The sequence below is a fragment of the Podarcis raffonei genome, chromosome 13 (genome assembly GCF_027172205.1).
Source record: "Podarcis raffonei isolate rPodRaf1 chromosome 13, rPodRaf1.pri, whole genome shotgun sequence".
Lineage (NCBI taxonomy): Eukaryota > Metazoa > Chordata > Lepidosauria > Squamata > Lacertidae > Podarcis > Podarcis raffonei.
The window spans coordinates 28,127,354-28,152,747 of record NC_070614.1 but is presented as its reverse complement, the minus strand read 5'-3'; the positions used below and the strand labels follow the sequence as shown (position 1 = coordinate 28,152,747).

General features: G+C 42.8%; 1 protein-coding gene across 4 annotated transcripts in view; it reads right to left on the bottom strand.

Moving 5' to 3' along the window:
• Positions 1-25,394, bottom strand: part of KANSL1 (KAT8 regulatory NSL complex subunit 1) — a 142,052-nt gene that overhangs the window by 76,714 nt on the left and 39,944 nt on the right. For all 4 annotated transcript variants that reach the window (XM_053361606.1, XM_053361608.1, XM_053361605.1 and 1 more), the window contains one exon: positions 23,245-24,631. In XM_053361606.1, coding sequence (XP_053217581.1) covers positions 23,245-24,548 — 1,304 coding nt within the window. In that variant the 5' untranslated portion in view covers positions 24,549-24,631. The remainder of the gene's footprint in view (positions 1-23,244; positions 24,632-25,394) is intronic.

The window sequence follows — 25,394 nt, the reverse complement described above, 5'->3', positions numbered from 1 at the left end:
AGGAGTTTATTTTGCCTGTCCCTCCACCCTCTTTCCAGAGAGACAAGGGTGTGTTCCCAGGTACCAGCTGGTTAGGACTCACCCAGACCTTGTCCTTCAAGTAGCAAATATGTGGCTCACCTGGGACCCACTACGAGCTCTGCACAGAGAGGCTACATGCATGCCATACATTTGAAGCACATTTCCCCATTCACCCCAAAAGAATCTTGGGAACTGAAGTGTGTTACATGCACTGGGAATTGTAGTTTTGAGAGTAAACTACAGTTCCCAGGATCTTTTGGGGGCAAGCCATGTGCTTTAAATGCATAGTGTGCACGCAGTCATCTGTAACTAGGGCTCTGCTAACAGCACGCAGCCTCTGCTGTCCCTCAGATATATGAGAAGCCCCCCTACTTCTGTTACACTCACACACCACAGGCAGTATTTTATGTGCAACATTCCTCCCTGAGCAAATTTGGATTCGCATGAACTTTACATGACATCACAGCAGCTCAGCCAGTGGTGGGAGGGAGGGAGAGCATAAGCAGCCTTTCAGCTTATACAAGTAATTGATTTAAATCACAATTTAAATCACTAGTCAGTAAGATTTGATTTAAATCATTCATTCATTCATTTATTTATTTTGACAGAAAGACATACCTGCTGGTATAATCTTAATATTTACAACCAGATGGAGGTTTCATTTTTGGAACAATAAATTTTCAGAGTAGTTTTTACAGTTATATCAAAAATAACTGATTTGGTTATACTATTAGAAATACATAGATAATTATGAAATTATTGTGAGGTTTCATAAGTTAACTGTTTATATTTGGACAACTTTCCTGCTGTATTTTATTGGGAGGAGAAAAATAATCATTTCCTTAATAACAATTTCCTTAAAAACCAACTCAGACTGAGTTTCAGCACAGCACACATGAAAAACTTAAAACAAATCCTTATTTTCTGATTAATAGCCTTTGGACTTAAATAGAAAACTATCTTTGGGGGGGGGGGCGGAAATCCTCCAAAAGCATTTTATTTTAAAAATCCGATTTAAATTTAAAAAATCATTTTTTTATTTTATTTTTAAAATCATTGGTTTTTATCCACCCTGTTTTGCCCTTTTCCTAGCGACAACAGTTCAGCCTGCTAGAGCCAGCATCCTGTTCAGGGTTACTGCACAGAGCAAACAGATGCCATGATTCTCAGGTTTTCTACCTTCACTTTAGGTGAATAAGATATTTTGATTAGGTTTTCAATTTTAATCTTATTAGCAACACAAGCCTGAATGTTCCATGCTGCCCTGCATGGGCCCTTCCCCGGGGAGCAGTGAAAAAGATCTCCATGGCCCATTAAGCCTCCATCCTCATGGCCAATTACAAATAATTAATTCTGACATCTCAGTGTCACTCTGGAATACACATTTTTTATCAATCTTGCTTAACACACATGCAAAAATGTATTATTTGTTTGTAGAAGAGCCCAGGAAAAACCAGAAAAGAGCTACAATCCAAAGAATCAAAGCTTTTAAAAAACAAAACACTGGTAAAACACTGCTTACATTAACCGGATGTCCCAGTGATAGATAAGAGCAGGAACAACATGTGCAAGAAAAACACGAAGGCCAAAAATAGTGGAAGAGTAAGTAGAACACACTGAATTGTAGCCAACTACATCCTTCTCAGAGTAGACCCATTGAAATTAATGAACACAAGTTAGTAGTGCTTGTTAGCTTCAATGGGTCTACTCAGACTAGGGCTAAAGGTAAAGGTAAAGGTACCCCTGCCCGTACGGGCCAGTCTTGACAGACTCTAGGGTTGTCCGCTCATCTCACTCTATAGGCTGGGAGCCAGCGCTGTCCGCAGACACTTCCGGGTCACGTGGCCAGCATGACAAGCTGCATCTGGCGAGCCAGCGCAGCACACGGAACGCCGTTTACCTTCCCGCTGGTAAGCGGTCCCTATTTATCTACTTGCACCTGGGGGTGCTTTCGAACTGCTAGGTTGGCAGGAGCTGGGACCGAACGACGGGAGCTCACCCCGCCGCGGGGATTCGAACCGCCAACCTTTCGATCGGCAGGTCCTAGGCTCTGTGGTTTAACCCACAGTGCAACCTGCATCCCTAGACTAGGGCTAGCACTGGATAAAACCCAGTCCCAAAATAATCTCTTAATTCTGAACTCTGTTTAGATACTGCAAACCAACACCAATACGTTACAGCATTGCTCCATGTTCTGGATTTCCCACAATATTAGTCTGGCTGTTGCAGCTGATGCAGAATAAGTCATTCCTTGGCTTCAAGGCAGCTCCCCCCTTTGCCCCAATGTAAATATATTTTGCATGTTTGCTGAAAGGAGGACTAGCTGCCCTTTTACTACCAGACTCCATTCAAGGTTTTAGGCCATGTGCCTGAGTCACTCTTTTTTTTTGGCGCTGCGTGAGTTATGCACATGAGGATAAGCAAGAAGCACCCCCTCCCACCCCTAAAATTGCAACTATGCAATGTGATCCATCTCAACCTTCTGCCACTGCTGATTGTTTTTAAGTAGGATACAAAAAAAATGTTCTCAGGCGGATTTGGCAACCATTTGCAGCTTATAACGTTTTTTGCAAAGCAGCCCAGTCACTCCTCTGCTGAGCCTATCAGCTCAACAGAATGGGCTGCACTGTCCCTGACAGTCTGTGCAGGTTAAAAAAGGCTTGCAAGCGGCAAGCACTACTTCTGAGATCTGCTGAACATCACTGTTTCAAGTTCCTGTCACAGTTGCACATAAAATTGTACATACACACACTTCCTACGAAGACCTCTTAACAAGGCTCATCGAGTTCCCAGGTAGTTTCTCATCAAGCTGTTCTTCAGGCCCAGACTTGCTTTCTTTCAGATATGCAGCTACAGCAGTGGGCACATGCAGACTTTTAAATGCTTCTGTATGCACATGAAGGCGCAAGAGCCCTGGGCAACTCTTACACAAGCGACAACAATATGACCCAATTATGGGCCCACAGATTCTTGAGACCCTTTCCTAGGAGTTTGGAGGTGCCCTAATTAGCTGCCTCTTGCTCTGGTATTACACTCTGTACTTGATGCTTTTCAGCTAAATCCTTCTCTGCCCCTTTTCTTGGAAGGCATCATAAACTCTACACCTTGATGCACTATAGAATTACGCAGTTATTTAATATTTAGCTCAAACCTGCCTACCTTATCATTTAACTAAAACCATTGCTCTTAGAGTAAATAATCACTTCCCCTCTTCTAAAGTTCTTTTAAATGTTTAAATGTCTCTCCCCCCACCCAGCCCTTCTTAATCTTCTGCGTCTTCAGCCTTTCCAAATAGGGTTTTCCCTTTTTTCACATCACCACACTCTCAGGGTCTCTTCCAACTGTACAATTCCATATTTATTATAATAATAATTTTATTATTTATACCCTGCCCGTATGGCTTTTCCCCTGCCACTCTGGGTGGCTTACAGCATATATAAAAACACGATAAAAAGTCAAATATTAAAAACTTCCCAATACAGGGCTGACTCCAGGTGTCTTCTAAAAGTTGACACCTGAAGGTGTCAAGGAGATAAAGAACTACAAAACTTATGATTCTATGATTCTTCCATCTTTGCCAACTTATCACCAGTCTGTGGTGCCTAGAGCCACACAGAGTACTCTAAACGAAGTAATGCTTACTGTGTCATGCAACACGAATTACAAGTTGCTGGTGAAAGTGGGAAGAGCTTTGCTTTTGCTAAAGTTATAGCACATACTGTGAAAGGGAATGAGGAGAACAAGAGTACAGGTTTGTGTCCTTGAGTTCTCCATCTCTTCCCTCCCTTGGAGCTCTCAAAAATTTCTCCTGATTAGTAAGCTGCACAAAGCTGACATACGTGGAGCAAATATTTGGATCAGAATCGGCCACCTCTTAGCTACATCTGCACCACACACAATTGATACACAAGGATGCTTCAGATATTTACATGACTAATTATGCAAAACAGATATTGTAGAGTTGGAAAAGTTTCAGAAAAGGGCAAGCCAAATGATCAAAGGGGTGGAGCGACTCCCCTATGAAGAACTGCTGCAGCGTTTGGGACTTTTCAGTTTATAGAGAAAAGGCAAGTGGGAGGTGGCATGATAGAAGTTTATAAAATTATGCTTGGCATGGAGAAAAGTGGATAGAGAAAAGATCCTGCCCGCCCTCAACACTAGAACTCATGGCCTTCCAAAGAAGCTGAATGTTGGAAGGTTCAGTAGCCAGTGTTCAAAATTCGCCAGGTGCACCCCGCACTTGCGATCCAAGTGAAGATACCCGGGCAGCAGGATGTTGCCTGAGGTCTCCACCATCTGGAGGTGCATGCCTGGATCCAGACTGTTTTCACACACTAGCAGCATATCCTATATAATTATATCTATCTGTATAATTCCCATGCGCTCTGGTTTCCATCACTGTGTTCTGTTGCGCCAGAAGCTGTTTAGCCATGCTGGCCACATGTCCCAGAAAGCTGTCTGTGGACAAATGTCGGCTCCCTTGGCCTGAAAGCGAGATGAGCACCGCAACCCCATGGTTACCTTTGACTGGACTTAACCGCCCAGGGGTCCTTTACCTTACTTATATAATTCTATCCATTATATTTTATCTGCATGATGAGAATGAATTTCAGGAATCAAGAAGTTGTAATGAAAAATGAGACTTTGGAGCCGTCTGGCCCCCAAATGGCAACTAGGCATTCTGTTTTGGCGACTGTAACCCTGGTTTAAGGAGCCATTTGGCACCTGGCTTATATATATGAGTTTCTAACATTGCTCCCAAGAGAGATGGATGCCAACCACCAGAAGAATGGGAAGAGATATGAAGTCAATCCTCAGTTTCTTCTAATTCAAGTCTCCACTTCCTTATCCCACTCTACCAATATTACTTCTGGAAGGAAAGTGGACACAATTATACAGGCAGGTTATATAACAGCCCCACATTCCTCTTAACTACTACAGTACTACCACCCTACTTTTCACTATGTCATGTCTGGGACTCCTTCAAAAGTGCTTCTGATATGAGGACTGTCAAAGTACAAAGAAATTTATGGTTTCTTATTTTTAGATTCTCTTGATTTCAGGACAAAGAAGTTCAGGGGGGAACTCTGGGCATGAAACAGTTAAGTTTTGTGCTTTTACCATTTACACGCAAAAGAGGAAGAAAAGAAGCACATGTGAGATTCAGGAAGGGGAAAGCTTCCAAAGCCTACTTACATCTTAACACGCCTAAAGGCCAGAAACTTTCACATGAAGTAATTTTCCACCCATTACAAACTCAAACCTCCCTCCCACCAAACTTGGGAGATTCTAAACGAACCTGCTAAAACAGATTACTTATCTTCCTTCCTCAAGTGCTGTTTAAAGGGACCTAATATTTTATATGATTTTGTTTGTTTTTCACACAGTGGCATTTTAAAATTTATTTAGCTACAGCAAATTACTGTTCTGGTTCGCAAGAGCTTATTCTTGTAAAGAGGAAGCTAAGCGACCTAAAAGTGTAGAAAGCAAGCCCTGAAGAAAAGCTAGCACAAAACTTAGGGCCTCACATACGTTTTCCTCCAAACCTGCACACAGCATCATTCCCAAACAGTGGTTCAGAGCCTGTCGGCTGATCATAACAGTGTCGTCACATATGCCGATGCCGATGCGAATGTAATCCATATGCCCACCTAAGCCCCTGTAAAAACCACAAGTAGTTACGTCCTTAACATATCTCTAGATTTTCCCACAAGGGATCTAATATACACCTGACCTGTCTCATCAGCACCGTTTGTTCACATCTGACAGTTGCTATCTGCTCTGACATCTCTGCAGGTGCACGGTTGAATGGCCTGACCAAAATGAAAGTCATCCTGGTTCAAGGAGAGAATGTGTACTTTCTTCAAGATTATCATGCTCTTTGACATATGCAGACGGTAAACGAACCAAGTTTACCTCCAATCATTTCCATGACGAGGAACTAGAAATGAAGGCTGAAATTAGTGCAAGGCAACTGCTACTCTCAGGAGTCAGACTGCATGTCTTTTACGAAATTATCTCCCCCCCCCCCCCCGGATGGGAAGTTGGGATGCTGGAAGAAAGGGCCCGGTAGAATGAAGACTAAAACCAAGGTATAATGCTAGCGTCAGCAGATCAATATCCATCCCATAATAATACAACGGCAACAAATACGTCATGGGTCAACCACACAAGCACAGAACTTGGAATAAGAATTCCAAATATTTAAAGGCAGATGTCACGGAGCTTACAATTAACTAGATAAGCTCCAACACACAATGACCACAGAAATTGGGCGGGGAGCAGCATTCAGCAACAAGGAATGAGAGACTTCACAGTGCCCAAAGTAACTCTGGACTCAAATATTCAGAAATGGCTAATTAGGCTGTGTTGCAGGAGTCAACTGTTCTTGCAGAATTCAACTTTTCTTAGTACAGGTTTTTCATTTTTAAAGAACCCTACATGCAATATCTTCCACTGAGTCTAACACAGGAATGCCAAGTATGGACACTGTACTAATTGGTAACCAACAGTTGACCCAAATGCATCATAAACCACACACGAACATAATTTACCAAATAAAAGCAAGGGTCACCACTGAAATTACAGGACATGGTTTTCATGTTGGAAATGAAAAGGCCTGTTGGAAAGCAATCTCAAAATGGCCGCAGAGACATTCTTCGTAATGTCTGAATGAATTTATGCAAACAGGGGACCTGTAAAAGAAGGTGATTTGAGGACTTTACAAGATACATATTTAACAGCTTTGCCTGTTCCTTTAAAGAGAGTCATTTTCTGAGATGGGACACTTCCCTACAGAAGAGTTTTGAAAAATTTAAGCAAGAGAATAACATGTCTCAAGAAACACTGAGCCAATGACTAATAACCCTCTTTTATTTAACAGACTATATTGCAGAATATATTATAGCTGAAATGTATGCTTCTGGACACACTGATATAATTCTCATGGCCAGTTAAAGTTGCAAAAGTCATACCTGCACTTATGTACATTTCCACCAACTCTGCACCAGAGTTCGAAATTCGCCAGATGCATTTTGCACCTGGCTATTGGTCAGTTGCAACCAAGTGAAGATGTCTGGCTGCCAGGAGGGTGCCTCACGTCTCCACCATCTGGAGGTGCATGCCTGGGGATCCTTGGATCTTGACTGTTTTAACACACTAGCAAAACATCCTGTAGACTTCTATCCATGACGTTTTTATATCTGCACAATCAGGACGTATTTCAGGAACCAAAAAGTTGTATTGAAATTTTCAAGCCACCTGGCCCCAAAATGGCAGACAAACATTCCAATTTGGCAATTGTAACCCTTGTTTAAGGAGCCATTTGGCACCTAGCTTATATATGTGAGTTTCTAACACTGTTCAGTATTATTTCTACTAAGAACATTTAAGCTTTAGATGTTACTTCTTAAAATAAACCGTACAATTATAAAAAACAAACTGTTGTGCTTCATGGGGGATTTCAGTTCTAACAGGCAGTTTGGACATCAACATACTTCTGCCCAACTCCAGGGGGTCAAAGCATTTTTCTCCAGAAACAGATGCCAAGCATGTTGAGTGAGCCAGTCAGTCAGTCACCTATAACAAATGGCTAAAGCTAGCAACCTGCCCCACACAGTTACAGGGCAGCACAGCATAAACTATTAAGCCATGATGGGCACATAAAGCAAGTGTCATTTTAAAATTAATTAGCCAGTGATTATCTAGTTCCAGATATGTATAGTTCAGCAAGTTCAAAATCAGCTATTAGCAATGTGTGTTTTCCAGCCCTGCTGCAATAAAACACCCCCTACCCACTCAGGCTCTAATGCCAAGACAAAGCTATTTAATAGATGGGAAAGAGTTTGAAGAACATAATTAAAACACACACACACACACACACACACACACCACCACCAACAACAACAACAGCAAGTGCTCTTGCTGTTCCATTTTTGCTCTCGCAGTTCATAAATGATCTATTTCAATGACAGGAAGAGTATTTTTGGGCACTCAAGGACTGTTGTCAAAACCAGGAACACGAGACATTGAACCAAAGTACAACAGCCTTGCTTACATTACGCAATGCATGAACCAAGAATCTCACCAAGCTGTATGAAGGAGGGACAATTGAAAATACAGTAACAATGGCTCCAGACAGATTTTTATTCTGTCTCAGAATTAAAATGTGCTTCAAGCAACACAGAAATCAAATGGGATGATAGTGTTGGAGAAGCTAAGCAAGGCACGTTATTCAAAAGGTATCGGCAAAGACCCTTTTAAGTCAGGAAAGGAGCAGTCAACATATGGCCAGGCTTCGTATTGCCCTGTTATCAAGAGGCATTATATACGTGTATATATAGCACCAGAAACGTCAGACATCTTTGTATTGCTTTAATACAGCAACTGCTCATTGGATGCTTGACAGCATCCTGTTAATGTAATATTCTAATATGTAATATTACATTGTAATATGTAATATTATAAGGCTGTAATATTGTCATAGCACTTGCGCTGTGTCAAGGCAGAAACTGGCATAGGTGCCATGTTATTCCTCCTCACGGTCATTACCATCTTACATTTCATCTAGCAATAATTGTGGGAACACAGCTTAAGTGTGGGTGGGCTGCAACTCCTTGTTTATCGGTAGCCGGGGAAAATAATACATGCCTACATATATGGAAGTGAATGATACTGCAATGCCAAGAGAAAAACTGAAGAAACTAATTATCAGGCCTGGAAGAATTCCAAACAACTGACCACCCACATTCCTACCCATCTGACGATTTACAGGTTTGAAATATTTAGCCGAACATATGCAAGGTTGGCACCTAAAGGTCCAGAGCTTGTTTCTAATAAAGCAACTTCCATAGGATTTGAATTTTTCTCTCTCTCCAACTGCATTAAATGAATACCATTAATAATATAACTGTAGAAAGCAATGAATAAATGTTAATAATCATCATCATACTCTGCACTCTTCAGGGCTAGAAATGTCTCTGAAACCGCAGTCAGGATCCTCAATTCTGCACCCAGAACTAATTTTTGCATTTGTGCAGTGTTATTAGTAAAATGCACACACAGCCCTGCTCATAAGGCACTACCAGTAGTCACAGCTCCCTATGTGAAGAACCTGCTTGGAAGACACACCCTATTACCTGGGAACACTGTCCCATAATCCTATGTGGGCAGACATGAATTCTGAATGTGCTCAAAGGCCCTCTTCATTACTACTTCACACATTCTAGGACTGAGACTTGGAATTGACAGCAGGTACTGGGACTGAGCCCTGATATCACCAGCCACCATTCCTACACCACCATTTCAAACTTTTGAAGTGCTTTGTAAGTTCATACCTCATCTAATCAAGACAGTTACCCTATGAAAAGATGGTCAGATGGACTTGCATAAGACCAATCAATGCACTTCATGGTCCATTACGAATGTGGCCATCACTAAAATGTTAGTCATCACAGCCCACTGACCTCATTTCTGCACATGACACAGTGGTAGCACTTGAAGATACCCCCCAAAACACAGAAACCATCCTAAAATGTAGAACCTATGCATCTCAACTACTAAGTAATTTATCATTAGCGACAGTTTTATCAAAGGGGTAATGGTAAATGTATTAAGCATCAAATTAGCTAGCTACATACCTAGCTAACTTGGGCAATGTTGATGGACTCTTTGTGCCCTTACTTCTATCAAAAAAACTGATATTAACTGGAAAGCTAATACTATGGATAGAAGATATGACGACTCTTGAAACAAATGAACAGATTGCTTTTAGTTGCAGATTGTATATGCATAAATATAATGATACTTGGAATGCATTTATAAAAATTATGACTTGTTAATAATTGTATAGCCATTAGAATAATAGCATTACTTATATACCTTTATATCGTATTGTATTACAGTTTTGAGCACCTTTTTCTTTTCCTGCCACTTTATTTGTCCACTGAAGTTTTTCAATAAAATATCAATATAAAAAGCAGCTGTACGCAAAGCAATGTGCCTGGAGAAATGTAGCCCACTGTATTGTTTATTTGTGGCTCTCACTTCCTCCATCTACCTCTTTGTGTCTATGCTATAGGTCAAAGGGGTACTCTTAATTCAGTTAAAAGAGAAAGACTGGAACAAGGAATAGGTGTAAATGTAGTGTGTAAGTCAGATTAAAACTCAACTTCATTTGACCCAAACTATTACCATTGCCAATCTTACACGTCACTTACACTGACCAAAATTCTTAATCCAATAAATACTGATTATCTGCTGCCAGTGGCATCTACTATATTGGCATAACATCATGTTTTGTGCCAAAATATACCCCGGTACAACTCGTGCCAGTGTACAAACATGGGCTGTTGAAGGGGAAGAGCCAGACAGATTAACCCAGGCTCCCTCAGACCCACTCACAGCAGAGGCATAAAGAGTAGTTTATATATATTTTTATATGTGCTGAACTCAAATCAAGAAAACCTCACTCCAGCTACACAAGCACTGCAAAGAATAGGAGTTTAGCTAACTCTGCAGCCCAGCAGAGCATAGCAATAACAAAACACAAACCCCAAACAGAGACCCCATAAGTCAAATAATAGGCTACCCAGCACCTGTTGTTGTCCTGAGGCAGACAGGACTCTTTGTTCCTGCTTTATGATCCAGGTGGGCTGTGGTCCTTCAGTACAGTCCTTCTGTTTGATCTAATCTGCCTCTTTCTGGAAATAACATGGGCAAGTTATGTGTATCCCACCACTCTCTGCAAACAAAATCATTCTCTCAATGGAGCAATCAGGGTGCGTTGACTAGGTCACACTGGCGGCTGATTTGTATCTGTTACCTCCTACTAGCCATAAGAGAGGGTTTTGTATGGTTATTAAAATACATTTTAGTACACACTTCTTATGCACCAGAAATGCACTGCAAAATCCATAGATTTTTTCCATGCAAAAGTTCTTGGGTTTCCATGAAATACTACTATTAAGAGACCTTTATAAAACTAGTCCATTTCCAGCAAATATAAACACATACTGAATTATGCCAAACCAGTCTTGGTTTATCTAGCTCAGTACTGTGAACACTGATTGCCAGTGGCTTTTCCAAGATGTCAAGCAGGGGTCTTTCCTAGCCCTACCTGCAGATGCAAGGGATTGAACCTGGGAGCCGTCCGTGTGCAAAGTCACTGATCTATGGCCACTCCCCATTTAAAGTGTTCATACGAAAGCTTCTCTTTACATAGTTCATCTCTAATATCTTGACTATTTGCTGATGACATACACATTCCACAAGATCCGTCTTTGATAATTCTTTAAAAAGCACTGCTCCTCTCACCTTCAGTTTCTACATCTTTCTTGGCATAAAAGCTTCTGAGCAGTGCTCAAAATTCCCCAACTGCAACCACGGGGGAGATTTCCAGATGTCAGATTGGTGACTGACATCTCCATCAAGCCAGACAACTCGCACACAGCAAAAGATGCATGCCTTGGTGCTTCTGTGCTGCTGCAAGGCAGCAAACTTTGCTCTGTCCTTCCGCGTGGGCTGCAATCCTAGGCATACTTTCAAGAAGGAGGAGGAGGAGGAGGAGGAGTTTGGATTTGATATCCCACTTTATCACTGCCCTAAGGAGTCTCAAAGCGGCTAACAATCTCCTTTCCCTTCCTCCCCCACAACAAACACTCTGTGAGGTGAGTGAGGCTGAGAGACTTCAGGCAAGTGTGACTAGCCCAAGGTCACCCAGCAGCTGCATGTGGAGGAGCGGGGAAGCGAAGCCGGTTCACCAGATTAAGAGTCTACCGCTCTTAACCACTACACCACACTGGCTCCCTTGAGGGTAAGAAAGCCCCTCTGGACACGGAGAGACTTATTTCCAAGTGAACACGCCTAGGGAGAAGGGGGGGTGTGCATTTGCCCTTGTGCCTACATAACCAAGCTTGCCCAGCCCCACATTGTCGGCATCTCAGAAAGGCCAAGCTGGCCTGGGCAGCCCATCCCAAGGAGTGTCTCCCGTGTTGCAGTATTAGTTCATGTATTTTTTGGGGGGGAAAGACTACTGTAATTGGTAAATTGGGCGACTGAATTGTTAAATATATTAACAATGACAATATACACAATTCATTTTTTGCTTTCCAATCCTGGGGGTGGGGAAATACCGCCTAGACATTTCATTGTGGCAACCGTAACCTAGGTTTAAGGAGCCATTTGGTGAATAGCTTACATATCTGAGCTTCTAACACTGCTTCTGAGACAGGGGCTATCACTACTGCATACTATATACAGTGGTACTTTGGTTCTCGAACGTAATCCATTCTGGAAATCTGTTCAACTTCCGAAACATTCAAAAACCAAGGCGCGGCTACTGATTGGTGCAGGTGCCCTGGAAACAATAACCGACAGCCGCATCGGACGTTTGGCTTCTGAAAAACGTTTAAAAACCGGAACACTTACTTCCAGGTTTTTAGCATCCAGGAGCCGAAAAGTTTGAGTACCACGGCATTTGAGAACCAAGGTTCCACTGTAATGCCTAACACTGCTTGTGCGAAATAAGTGACTCTGCTGGGGTGAGAGAGGAACCAACATGTTAGCTGACTGGAAAGACTCGTTCAATATTAATTATTTATGATGTTGTTGATGATGATGATGATAATAATGAACTACCGTATTTTTTGCACCATAACACTCACTTTTTTCCTCCTAAAAAGTAAGGGAAAATGTCTGTGCGTGTTATGGAGGGAATGCCTACGGGTGGCATGCCTACGGATTTTCCTCCTCTAAAAACTATGTGCGTGTTATGGTCGGGTGTGTGTTATAGAGCGAAAAATACGGTAGTCGCTTACTAGAGAAGTCTAAGCAACTTACAATTAAGAGCCCCAAAGGCACAGTGCAAAGTAAAAAGCCAAGCATTCCAGTAAAAACATTTCAACAAAAGAACTACCAAAACAAAAACAAAAATTTCAACAGGAAGAATTCAATTAAATAGGCCATCAGCCAACCTAGCAACACTCGATCTAATACCTGTGAGGGATGTATGGAGTATTAGGAAAGGAGTAGTACCTCTCGTGGGAGATATATCATGCTCCTTCTGGGGTAGTTTGTTTACCTTTGGTCTCCTCCACCCTGCACTCAGCTCTCACCTGTGGCTTCCAGAAGCTATCACCATGCAACAGCAGTCATACCCTGAGAACAGCTTCAACTGGTCAGCTAAACCAAGTGAGGGTAGCCAATGTGTCTCAAACTCCTTGATGAGTGAGGGACTTCCCCTGCATGCAAAGACAGACATCTGGTGGATTGAGTAGATGAGACCAACAGTGAGCCCAACAGTCAAGAAGGCGATTTCTGCATGTGCTGTAGAAGGAAGTGAGGCAGATGGGGTTCATCAATCTGGAAAAACAGTCTTGTGCAATATCTTTGGAAGATGAAAAGGCTAAGGAGTAAACCCTACACCAATCCGGAGTGCAGTCCCTAGGACAGTTGGATGGTGCCTTGCACGCCTCCTTCAGGCAAAACCTGAAGCCAAGCTGGCGCCAAATGTATCGCTCTGCTTTCCTTTAGATCACATCAGCAAGGCAGCCCAGGACCTCCATACACATTGCCCAGGCTTGTGTCCCAGGGAGGTCACTTCACCGCTGCTAACACATGGTTGGACTTCACCGCTGCGGGTGCACTCCAGTCTCTTGAGACAGATGGATGCCAACAGCAAAATAGCTGGAAAACAATGTATCTTTTTGGCAGCAGGCTAAAAACTAACAGTAACACCAGACAGACATCACTGGGAAGAGCATTCCACAAACGGGGCCACAACTGAAAAGGCTCATTTCTCCAGCTGTTACCCTCCAAACAGAAAAGGATCTCAGACAAAGACCAAAGGGTACCGGCAGGTCTATATTAAGAGATGTGCTCCAAAAGATATGGGGAGTTATAACTCTCCCAGTACCCTACAACGTATTATTATTTTGCTAACAATGAACCACTGATTGGTACTGATCTTGGGCATAACCAAGGAATTTGCTTCTACATCATTGTTCGGGGTGAGTTAGACGTCTAGTTAAGCTCTCAGGAAGATGTGCCACTGCTCCCCTATCCAAATTTAGAAAATCTAAATGTTATTTATAGAAACAACATTTTATGGACACATATAACAGACAGCATATGTGCTGAAAGATGGGACTTGATAACATGTCCTGAAATGGATTCTGAGAAACCTTTCTGCAAAGCTGTCTCCTAAAATGAAATAAAATAAAAAAATCAGCAACTCAACTACACTACAGTCACTTAAAATTCCCTCAAGAGCTCAAGTCCCTTAAGGGCACAATAAAGGCAAATGTTTTATTCCAAGTATTTTGAAAATCACACTTCAATCTCCAATTTGAAGTAATACTAAGATATTATTTAGTACTGACTTAGTGGAAGATGATATACAAAGTACCTTTGGAGGACTAACAAAGCTCATTCTTAGCCATTCAGAAGAAATGGATTTGCAGTATCTTTTAACTTACAACATCTGTGCCATAGCTACAAGAAGCATCTGGTTTTTTTCAACTGGAGCTCATCGGAACTCAGTTCCAGCACCTCTCAGTGTGGGTGCCATTGGCATTACAGTGGTACCTCGGGTTAAGTACTTAATTCATTCCGGAGGTCCGTACTTAACCTGAAACTGTTCTTAACCTGAAGCACCACTTTAGCTAATGGGTCCTCCTGCTGCTGCCGTGCCGCCGGAGCACGATTTCTGTTCTCATCCTGAAACAAAGTTCTTAACCTGAAGCACTATTACTAGGTTAGCGGAGTCTGTAACTTGAAGCGTATGTAACCTGAGGTACCACTGTATAAGAGAACATGGGAGGCGTTCATGGTGAGTTCTGTCACCTCTATTTCTAGCTGGCTGCAAGAGATATAGCTGCAACATAAACCTCTACTATCGCCTCTTTCAGTTATTATTTGCATGCAAAGTTCTACTGCAGCATATTAAACCACTAGATAATTTCAGGGGTGTAAAAACAGCCACCACTGGCACTCAAAAAACACCCAAGTCAGGAAATAGGTACTGGGATTGCTGCAAAAGGGAAGAAGCAGAATTTCCCTCCTGTCTCCTGGAAAAATCTCATTGGCCCTATAATTCTGCAGGCTTTGTGTTTTTTTAATCCCTGGTAATCCAAGTGTGCACCATTTGTGGTTATGCTAACCACAGGACGTGTCAGAAGCACTACATGAAATGAATGTTAAAGGGGCACAAACTTAAAAAAACCCAAAAACGACTAACAAAGGGAACAACCCACTCAAAGTCAAGGGTTGCAACTCCCATTGTTTTCAGTGAGAGGGGATTAAGCACCTGATTAGGCCTCTCACTTAAATGAACTTTGTTTTGATATTAAATTTGGCAGGGTTATGCCTACAATATCTTAGTGTCACAGCATCAGCATATTTAGGAAAAATGAGTAATTCTATCTCTGTCATGTTTAGTCATATTTCAGTGCTTTATTACCCAATCCGTGCCAAATTTCTATCCAGCTTTTTGAGACCTTATAATTAAACTAGCTCAGGGTTCTCAATCAGTGATAGAAACTGGGATAGAAAGGCTAGGAGCCAAATGGCTTCTGGGGCCTGGGGTTGTGGGCGCCAAAACAGAATGTCTAATCGCCATGGTGGGTGTCAGCAACACATTTTATTTTTTATTTTGATAAGAATGAACTAATACGCAATTCACATAAATGACACATTGTTAATATCACAATTTTTGCAGAAACTGTTAATACATATTTTATTTGGTGTTTACAATAAAAATGTTGGTACCGTACTTCAGTTTTCAAAACACTCATTACTGTTAAACGCCTTATAAATATTGTCTGGCCTTAATATATACTTCGAGGCTTCAAAGCACATACATTTCAGTAATCCTTGACTGTCAGCCAGGTGTTAAAAAATGGCACCGACTTTTTGAGGTGCTCACAAATGCCGAATCTTTAGGTGCAAAATGCGCCTGGTGCCCTGCTAATTTTGAACCCTGTTCTCAAGAACCTTCATCTTCACTAAGTCTTTAAGGTTCCACTGATTTCCCCAAAGACAAGATTATGCCCAATTTCCCCAATGACAAGATTTCATCTTGCCCAAGAGTTACTTGTCTGTCTTAAAAAAAGTTTTCCCTCTGAAGCCATCACTGTGGTCAACATCACATCTGACCAAATGCCATACCCCAGAAAGAAGCCCCTTTTTACATACTGAAGTTCATTCTTGCCTGGCTATACAATATAGCATTTTTTCTGAAGTTATCCTGCTCTCACTAAGGAGAGAGACACAAGGAGTACCTCGATATTTACCCAGAACACAAGATTATGCGCAAAGTGGCAGACAGACATTTCGGGGCGGGGAGTGGTCTGAATGCATACCCCGAGAATGCAACAAGTGCAACATTCACCACTCCTTAGATATGTGAATTTAAACCCACCATTCGTCACCTTTCAAGGGGGGGGGGGAGAGAAACATCTCTACAAACCAAATAGCAAATTCAATACCACAGCTGAGCTAGTACATCAAAGACCTAACTGCTGGAGAAGGGAATAAGAGATGCATTGTAAAGAATGAGCCAAAAGATGAGAAGAAATAAATCACTCAGCATGTCATGATTAAGATTCCTCGATGTCAGAAGTAGGCAACTTGCTCAGCCTTAAGAGATATTTTCAGACTCTTCTAGTGAGTAGGATATGCTAAAATTCACCTTCAGTTTGCATGTTTTTATTGCAGGCAGTTAAAGTGGTTTGCAACATTTCCTTTAAAAGGAGTTAGAGGAATCTAATTTTTATTCCCATTCCAAATCCTATTGTCCCTTCCCACACACCTAAAAATGTGTATATGGAGGAGCAGGGTAACTCTTCAATTTCCTAGAACTTGGCACACAATGGCAATTTGGGATGTTGTTTCCAGACATTTCGTCATTTTAATTTCAATGGTCTACCCATTGAATAGAACTTGGTGAGATACAACCCAGAGTATTTGGACTAGCAAAGCAGGACTGTCTTAAATCACCCATTACAAGCTTTAACTAACTAGAGTTTGTGCTGCCTAGCAAGTCAAATATTGCTGTTATTGCTACAGCACATTTCAGTGCACAAAGTGCATCACAATCCTCAAGTGAGTCTCGTGACAATCTTTTGAAACAGGCAAGGGCATGAGACTCACCCAAGGCTAGCAAGCATGATTCCTTGGTCAGCAGGCATTTGAACACACTCTACCCTCCAGAGGCTGTTGGACTGGTTTTCAGATTTCCTGACCACTGGCTATACAAGGCTGGGCCTGATGGGACCTGGAGCCCAGCACCATCTGGAGGGCACAAAATTGGCCATCATTGGCTAGCCTACATCAAGACTGAACACCTGTGTCTATGTCACAACAGGGGCTCAAATTTATTGAACCCAACACCTTCTATCTTTAACTTTATTGATGCATTCTAGAATACAAGTCTCATTTGATAATAATTTTTAATAATTTTCAATTACAATCCAATAATAGCCTCATTATAACAATACCGTTTTATAATACAATTATTAATGCCAATCATTCAAATACCAAATTATATAATTTAGATAAGGTGCTAGAATTGATGGTTAGATGGTTTATAATGTTCTGCTACCAAAACAGGCTTGTATTACACTGCAGGTGCTTCTACAGGTAACTCTTTCAGAATGGGAGATAAACAGCTATCAGACCGTTTCCATTTATAACCAAATTTTTTTTCAAACAGTAAAAAAGTCATTGATGCATGTTAAACCTCGACTCCCCTCCCCCTCTTTTTGCGGTTCCTTAAATTTAGTCTTTTGCCTTTATATTTATACCTTTTCTCATTCATTTCATGTAAGTTTTAGCAACTGAACGTTTTTACAACAATCCCGCTAATGTCTTAATTTGTTTACAATTTGTTTGTAAATATTCAATAAAAGATTCCCATTCCCTATTAAAGAGTTTGTTGTCTTGGTTTCTTATTCTTCCGGTAAGAGTCGTCATTTCTGCATAGTCCATTAATATCTGTATCCATTCTTGTCTTGTCGGGCCTTCTTTCCATCTTTGGGCAAATACGATTCTCGCAGCCGTGGTTGCATGATCCCTTATTTTCGAAAAGAAAAGCTTCTGGTTGTTTTTTAAAAACAAATGTTATCTTAAACATCTTTTTAATTCATTATCTATCATTTCCCAGTAGTCTTTAGCTTTATTGCAAGACCACCACTTATCTACGAATAGTATACCAAGCTATAATTGACCTCAGAAGGAACTGCAGCAATACACCTTATTTCTATTGTTTTATTTAATCATGTGAACCACTGTGATATATAAAGAATTCTAAACAAAATAAACCAAAATATCCTCAAAATAAAAGTCTACTCTTACTCTTTGATCCATTACCATTTGCCTTACCCGATTTAAGAATTGTGCACACCCTGATTTAAAGATTCAGTTGATTAATCTACCAATTAAAGCTTGCATGGCTACTAAAAACCTTGGCAATACAGATCTCATTAGGGATAGCACACAGGGGCAAACCACATCGTTTCCAAAATAGCATCAGATCAGTCAAGCTGAAAACAGGCCAGTAACGGAATGCTACTATAATGAGAATCCAACCATCTTAAGTCAATCTGCCTCCACAAAACTACCAATAGCTACCACAGCCAATGAGAAACAGCAAATGCCTCTAGGCAACAAGGGCGGGGGATCCAGAAATCCTTGTGCTGGAGGGTAGAGAAGAGACTATGTGAGTCTGAAGCATTGTGACCTCTCCCCTATGGATTCCTAGGAAAAGAGGTAAGGAAAAAGCCACCTATATCCAATAGGTTATGAAACGCAAATGCCAGGAGAACAAAGAAAGGTAGCAGCAAGCAAAGATAGCAGTCAATGGGCTTGCTGGAAAGGGTGGCGCTACTTTATTTTGGCTAATTACTATATATTAATGCTACAGTTACAGCACATTACTAGCTAAGCCTAATAATGTGTGGCTAGCAATTCCTACCAAGACTGAAAGCTGCCTTGGCTAGAAAAGCTGCCAACTGAGCAAACACACAATGCTACAACAGGGTCACACTATCGAAAGGAACTGAAATGTTATTTTGGAGCTTGAGGCAGAAAGACAAAAGGAAAGGGCACTAACATTCCAGAATATCCAGTTATTAATTCTACTGCCCTATTAATTTTACACACTAAAGAGGCTTACAGTGGTACCTTGGTTTACGAACTTAATCCATTCCGGAAGTCCGTTCTTAAACCAAGGTGTGCTTTCCCATAGCAGCTGGGGACTCAATTTACAAATGGAACACACTCAACATGTTCTGCTTCCAAGGCAAAGTTCCCAGACCAAAACACCTACTTCCAGGTTTGCAGCATTCTTAATCCAAGTTGTTCAGAAACTAAGCTGTTCTTAAACCAAGGTACCACTGTATTTCCTTTACCTGTAAACAGAAGCATGTGCGCTTCTCCAAGGTACAGATCGAGACTGCATCTCTCTGAAGGCAGTTGACCCCACTACACCAAAATATAAACCCCTTCCCTCAAAAGGCTTTATGGTTTGGAGGAGACCATCACTTCTGACCCAAAGAAGTGAAAATATGAAGCTATGACCAATGAACAGTTAAGACACTATCTCAAGTGCAACGTCAAAATGACAAATTTCACATACTAAATGAACTTACATTAATTTCATCATACCCCAAATGGTCTGTCACTTGCTTCTAGTAGTCCGGGGTGGAGGGAGAGTGGTAAACCTTGGAGCCAAAACATTATAATTGGAAGGGTACTAAGCATTTTTATTCCATCTTTGCTTTTAACCAACTAGCAACATGAATATGGCCTCTGAAATAAAATAAGATGATTTTCGGAGATCGAACTAAAATCTCGCAAAGCAGAATCCACACAACACAGTACTTTTTCTTTTCTTTTCATGAAATAACAGTAGGGCATCCGCAGCAGAAAGCATTTGGACTGCTATGAAAAGTAATTGATCACTTGCGGATAATGGGGGGAGGGGGGGGGAGAAAGCACGGGTGTCTGATACAGAGGCGTCTTATAAGAGCTACAGTCAAGTCGTAGGTTACCACAATGAGGTTACATGAGGCTATGCATGCAGGCAACAATTGCAGGCATCCCCTGCAACGAATGGGAAACACTCCTCTGCCTGAAACCCTGGCGAGCCACTGGCAATCAGTGCAGACAATACTGAGCTAAACGGACCACTGATCCGATTCCATATAAGGCAGCTTCGCATGTCCACACAACAAGTTCATGGTTGTCTGCCAGACATATAGATGATTATGGCAGCAGGCGTAGGCTCAGCCACGCTCAGCAGAAAATCTGCAGACCGTGCATGACACCATTGTATCACACTGGCTTTGTGAGCAGTTACAGCAAGAGCCCAATGGTAAGGTCAAGGCTTTTTAGCTTAGTTCAGATTCATGCCCCTTCTTGTCTCCCTGCAGCAAATGCCACCTCCCAGCAGGAAAGCCAGCACTGGGACAATAAAGGCTATGATTTCACAGAATTTGCTGCAAAAATGTAAGAACAAAAACACTGCCCCGAGTACTGAACTGACCAATATCCAAAACACACAGAGGTTTGTCAGATGCCATCCATGCTATAAAGACAGTGACCCAGCAGCTGAATTTTGCCTATACTTCTCATGGCCCCACATAAATAAGATCTTATTTTTGCCGAATGTGAAATCTACCCTGCACCCATTCCTCAGTCTTCAACTCAGTCATTCTTTCGTTTCAAAGTAAGTATCTGTCCCTCTGAAAAATGTCTGTCTGTGCAACCAGCCCCTAGGCCTGGGGCTACAGCAGGGGTCAGCAAACTTTTTCAGCAGGGGGCCGGTCCACTGTCCCTCAGACCTTGTGGGGGGCCGGGCTATATTTTGGGGGAGAAATGAACGAATTCTTATGCCCCACAAATAACCCAGAGATGCATTTGAAATAAAAGGACACATTCTACTCACGTAAAAACACGCTGATTCCTGGAACTTCCGTGGGCCGGATTTAGAAGGCAATTGGGCCGGACCTGGCCCCCAGGCCTTAGTTTGCCTACCCATGGGCTACAGGAATGCTAGTTGCAATCCACTGGTTGACCACTCAAATCATGTGTGCATGATCAGCACAGGAATTAAGTTGTAAATTTTGCTTTTTATTCTCATCCCCTGCTCTCCTTCTTTCTTTTGCATCCCTGCATTCATGAGCGCCTATGCATAGGGAGAAGAGTTCTGGTCCCAGCCACACAGCCCAGGGCAATGCTGTTTTTAAGAGCAGACAGTCGGGCTATTTTCTTTCCAGCCAGCCCCAGCGCAGACACTGCTCTGCATGCTGGGGAAGCCTCTGCTCTCTACAGCTTCACTACACAACACCATCATTACGCTCTTCATAACGGAGGCCACAGCTGCCAGAGCAGCCTCCCGCCTCCCCATCTCTTTGCATTTTCTGAATGCCTTCAACAATGCAATTAAGTCTGTCTGTCTACATGTGCAAGAGTTATGTTATACATGTGACTTGGAACATTTGGTCTTCTTTATGTTAACTTATCTACACTGCCTACACTTGGTAGTTCTTGATTTATACTGATGACACAGTTGTGCTGTGTTTATGTTAGGTTAATATGTAGCCTCACATCGTAAGTGGGTGGCATTGTGACACAACAGTGGACTTGTAAACATGTGCAACGGCTGTGCACACATGAACCCAGCCTTTCCTGTGAGCGCAGACTCTGATGTACCTGGTCCTGCATCTTGAGCCACCATTTTGTGACTGGCTCCATTCTCCCACAATGCCACTTCCTTGTAAACCGTGGATCTCTAGCTAATTAAAAAGAGAGAGCAGGACCCACAAGGCTGTAGTCTGATCACCCCTACCAGACAAGACTTAATCCATTGTAAGACCCTGACATAGTCTGTATTATCTTGATAATCAGAAGACCTGAGGCAGATTTTCTGTGTTGCGTAGGGAAGAGACACGTGCACAGGCAAGGCTAGCTCCTGCAGACACTGTAACTTTCAATGAATGGCCAGACAGCAACACCCCCAATTTAATTTATCACAAGGCGCTGATAAGATGAAGGCGCAGCCTTTTCCAATCCACAGCTCTAGTATTATTTCATTCACAAAATAATTAAGGCATTGTCTCCAGCCGATCCAGGGCAATGATAAGCACTGACCCAGGACGGAAGGATTATTTGAGAGAGCTTTGGACCAGCTCAGGGGTAAATACCAGACAGCAATGTCTACACAGGAATTCCTATTAAATAGAGGGGGGACCCCAAATGAAAGCAGACACAAAGAAAAGGGCACAATATGCTGCTCAGTTGCATTTTACTGCTCCTTTAACCAGTTGTTACCACTTCACAGCCATTACTTTCAACACCTGAAGCCCTGCCTACCCCATTTCCTTCCACACCTTCTCCAATTCCAGAGATACCTCTTGCTTTCAGCAAGATCCCCCACACCCTACTTACACCCCTCCCTCCCCTTCCCCATCTCCAGTGAAAGACATACTAGATCTTTGATCCTATCTCTTGCTATTTGTTTAGCAAACAAGCCGTAGATCCCTGGTTGCAAAAGGAATTCCCACCTCTCATAAGTCATTCATGCATCAATATTCCCCAAGTTGCCAGAGAAAAGGCCTCAGTTTTCCCCAAACAGGGCTGGAATGATTTTAAATTTGTACCAACCAAAAGCCTGGATTCAGACAGCAGGGACTACTTCACACCAACAACCTCTGTCTTGCCCTGAAGGAGCTATTTCTAGAGACCACCTTTGCTGTTCCAGCAGGCAGAGGCATGGTCCTATCTCTGAACAAAACTATAAGCAATATTTCACAATGTATGTTGTGAAAGACCAGGGAGCTGGAGTAGATGGGAGCAAGTAGAGAAAAAAGAATTTAGCGCTTCCTGCCTTTGGTAAAAGGCAGATGAGTGAAGGTGGCTGGAGTTCTTGGCGGCCTTAATCCCTATTGTGGAGTTAAAGATGAGGAGGTGATGCTATCCCTTCCAGTCAAGCATAATTAATCGAGTTTATATCAGATACCATCACTCTCACACCTAATCTTCCTACTGCAAAAACAAAAAGTATTGTGGCACCTTTGAAACTAACCAATTTATGATGGCATAAACTTTCCTACTGCTTCTGGCTTAACTTTGAAAAGAACAAAAACCTCTGTTTTATCCCTGTCTGGTTAATTTTTGTTGCTGGTCCTTCCTTACTTGGAAGTAAATACACCTGTTGCTACTCACAGTGGTACATGGTGCTGTTCAGTGTCTGCTTTGGTCAGTTCCTCCTCTTCAATATCAGACTCCCCACCCGAGCTGCTGTCCGTCACGTCGGAGTCAAACGCCTGCTCACAGGACCGCAGGTTAGCCATCCCACTGGCGGTAAACCTCTCCAGTTCTTCTGAGATGGAGTCACTTTTTAGGAAGCTGCTCAGGCCCTCTGAGGTACTCGTCTCGCTGGCAGCTTTCCTCAAGGCAGCTTCCGCCTTGCGGGTCAGCATCAGCTGACTTCTGTGTCTCAGGGAGTCCAAAGCTGGCAGCTTGCTCAGAGTCTTCTCCAAGAAGCCGCCCAGCTGCTGCTGGATGTGCCGCTCCACCTGCTTCGCCTGCACCACCTGCAAGCGCTTCTGCAGCCTGCGAGCCCGGTTTTCAATGTCTGCCTGCCGCCGCAGCAGCACCCTCGTCCTCGTATCTGAATCTAGGGTGCTGAAGGAATTGCTTGGCAGGGAGATCTTCTGCTCTTCTGGTTTGCTGCTCCCCAGATTGGAGCAAGCAGGCACACCAGATAATGGCAACAGCCTGTTCTCTCCACCCCCTTCAAGCCCATGCTGCTGCTCCGGGGAACTGTGGCTCCGCTTACTTGCAGTGCCATTATTGCTAAGGGGAGCGGTATGCTCTGCATCAAGGCTTCTGTGTGGAAGAGTGCAGTTGGTCAAACCAGATTTCAGGTCCCCCAAATTAGACCCCCCAGGGCTACTAGAATCAACATCCTGGAGGGTCGTAGCAGGAGGAACACGCTTCCCGCCGTTGAGCGAAGCAGAGTTTTCATGATCGGAGCTGTTGCTCTTAGCCAACTTTTTAGCCAAGCCATTGACGGGTGCTTGCGGCAGAGGAGTTGGGCTACTAGTACTCATGGTTTTTAGGTTTTCCAAGGACAGCTCCAACACAGGTTGCCTCCCCAAGAGGTCGCTAGTTTTCAAGAAGGACTGAGACAACAGAGAGTGAGACTTCAGGACTGTCTGTTTGTTGAAGACCCCTTGCAGCTTCAGAGACTCCTTCGGAGGAACCGAAGTCACATCCGAGCAGAGGTAAGACGTCACCAGGGGCTGCAGCTTTCCCAGCTCCTCCTTCGCAGAGTTATTTCGGAAGTCTAGGCTCGAATCCTCGGCTTTCCTCTTGGTGCCGTTGGTGGCGACAAGGATGTTGTTGGCGTTGCCGTTGTTTTCGGCACTGCCAGGAGACAGGGCGGAGGACGGGGGAGCCAGTTTGAACCGGATGTGGTGAGCTTCAGCTGCTGCGTCAGTGAGAGCGGGCGCCATAGTAGCCATTCAGCACAGAGAGACGGGAAGTCCAGCCTCTCCCGTTGCAGAGGCCAGCTCTGCTGTTTCCAACTGCCTCGCCAGAGGGCAGCCTAGAAAGAAAGCAGGGAGGGAAAGAGAGAGGAGGGAAAGTGTTAGAAGCACAGAAATCAGTGCAGCTTCAGCATCAAGTCAATTACTGTGCATAATGCTTTTTTTTTTTTTTTTTTTTGGCTAAAGCACAATCATGGCGCAAGAACATATTTTCTCCAACCCCAGCAGGTCACACCTCAGGTTCCATTGAAAGGGTATGCAAAGCACCATGCACAGAAGTAGCAAGACCTCATGGTGTGGCAGACACAGTGAGCAAAAAGAACAGCAGTGTGATAAGCAGGAACAAAGAAAGGGACAACCAGCTATTGGATAAATGCAGTAAGAATGGGCAGCCAATAGGCTGGGGAAAATACAAATGGAGAGGCAGACTGTGGAGTAAGGAGGGGGGCAAAATATAGTGTGACACCACAAGGGAGCCCTGCAATGCAGGCAAGACTCAAAGCTGATACTGCTACTACAGGAACGTGGTGATAAGCAGAGAGTCAAAGGTAAACCCAACCACAAAACCAATCTAGGGATATATATTTTTCTTTCACCCAGCGAATCAGAACCAACCCCACACCTAAAGCCTTTCAGTTGTCTTGACCCTGAATCAAATCATAGAACACCAAAAGCAGTTGTATTTTGGGGGTGGAGGGCAGAATTTGTTCAGTTATCAGAAGCTCAAGCCAATTCCCTGGCTGCAAGCAAAGCATCTGTACTGCCCATCTCCTACATTTAGCTTGATCTAATTACATACTATTATTTATTGATACTCTGCCT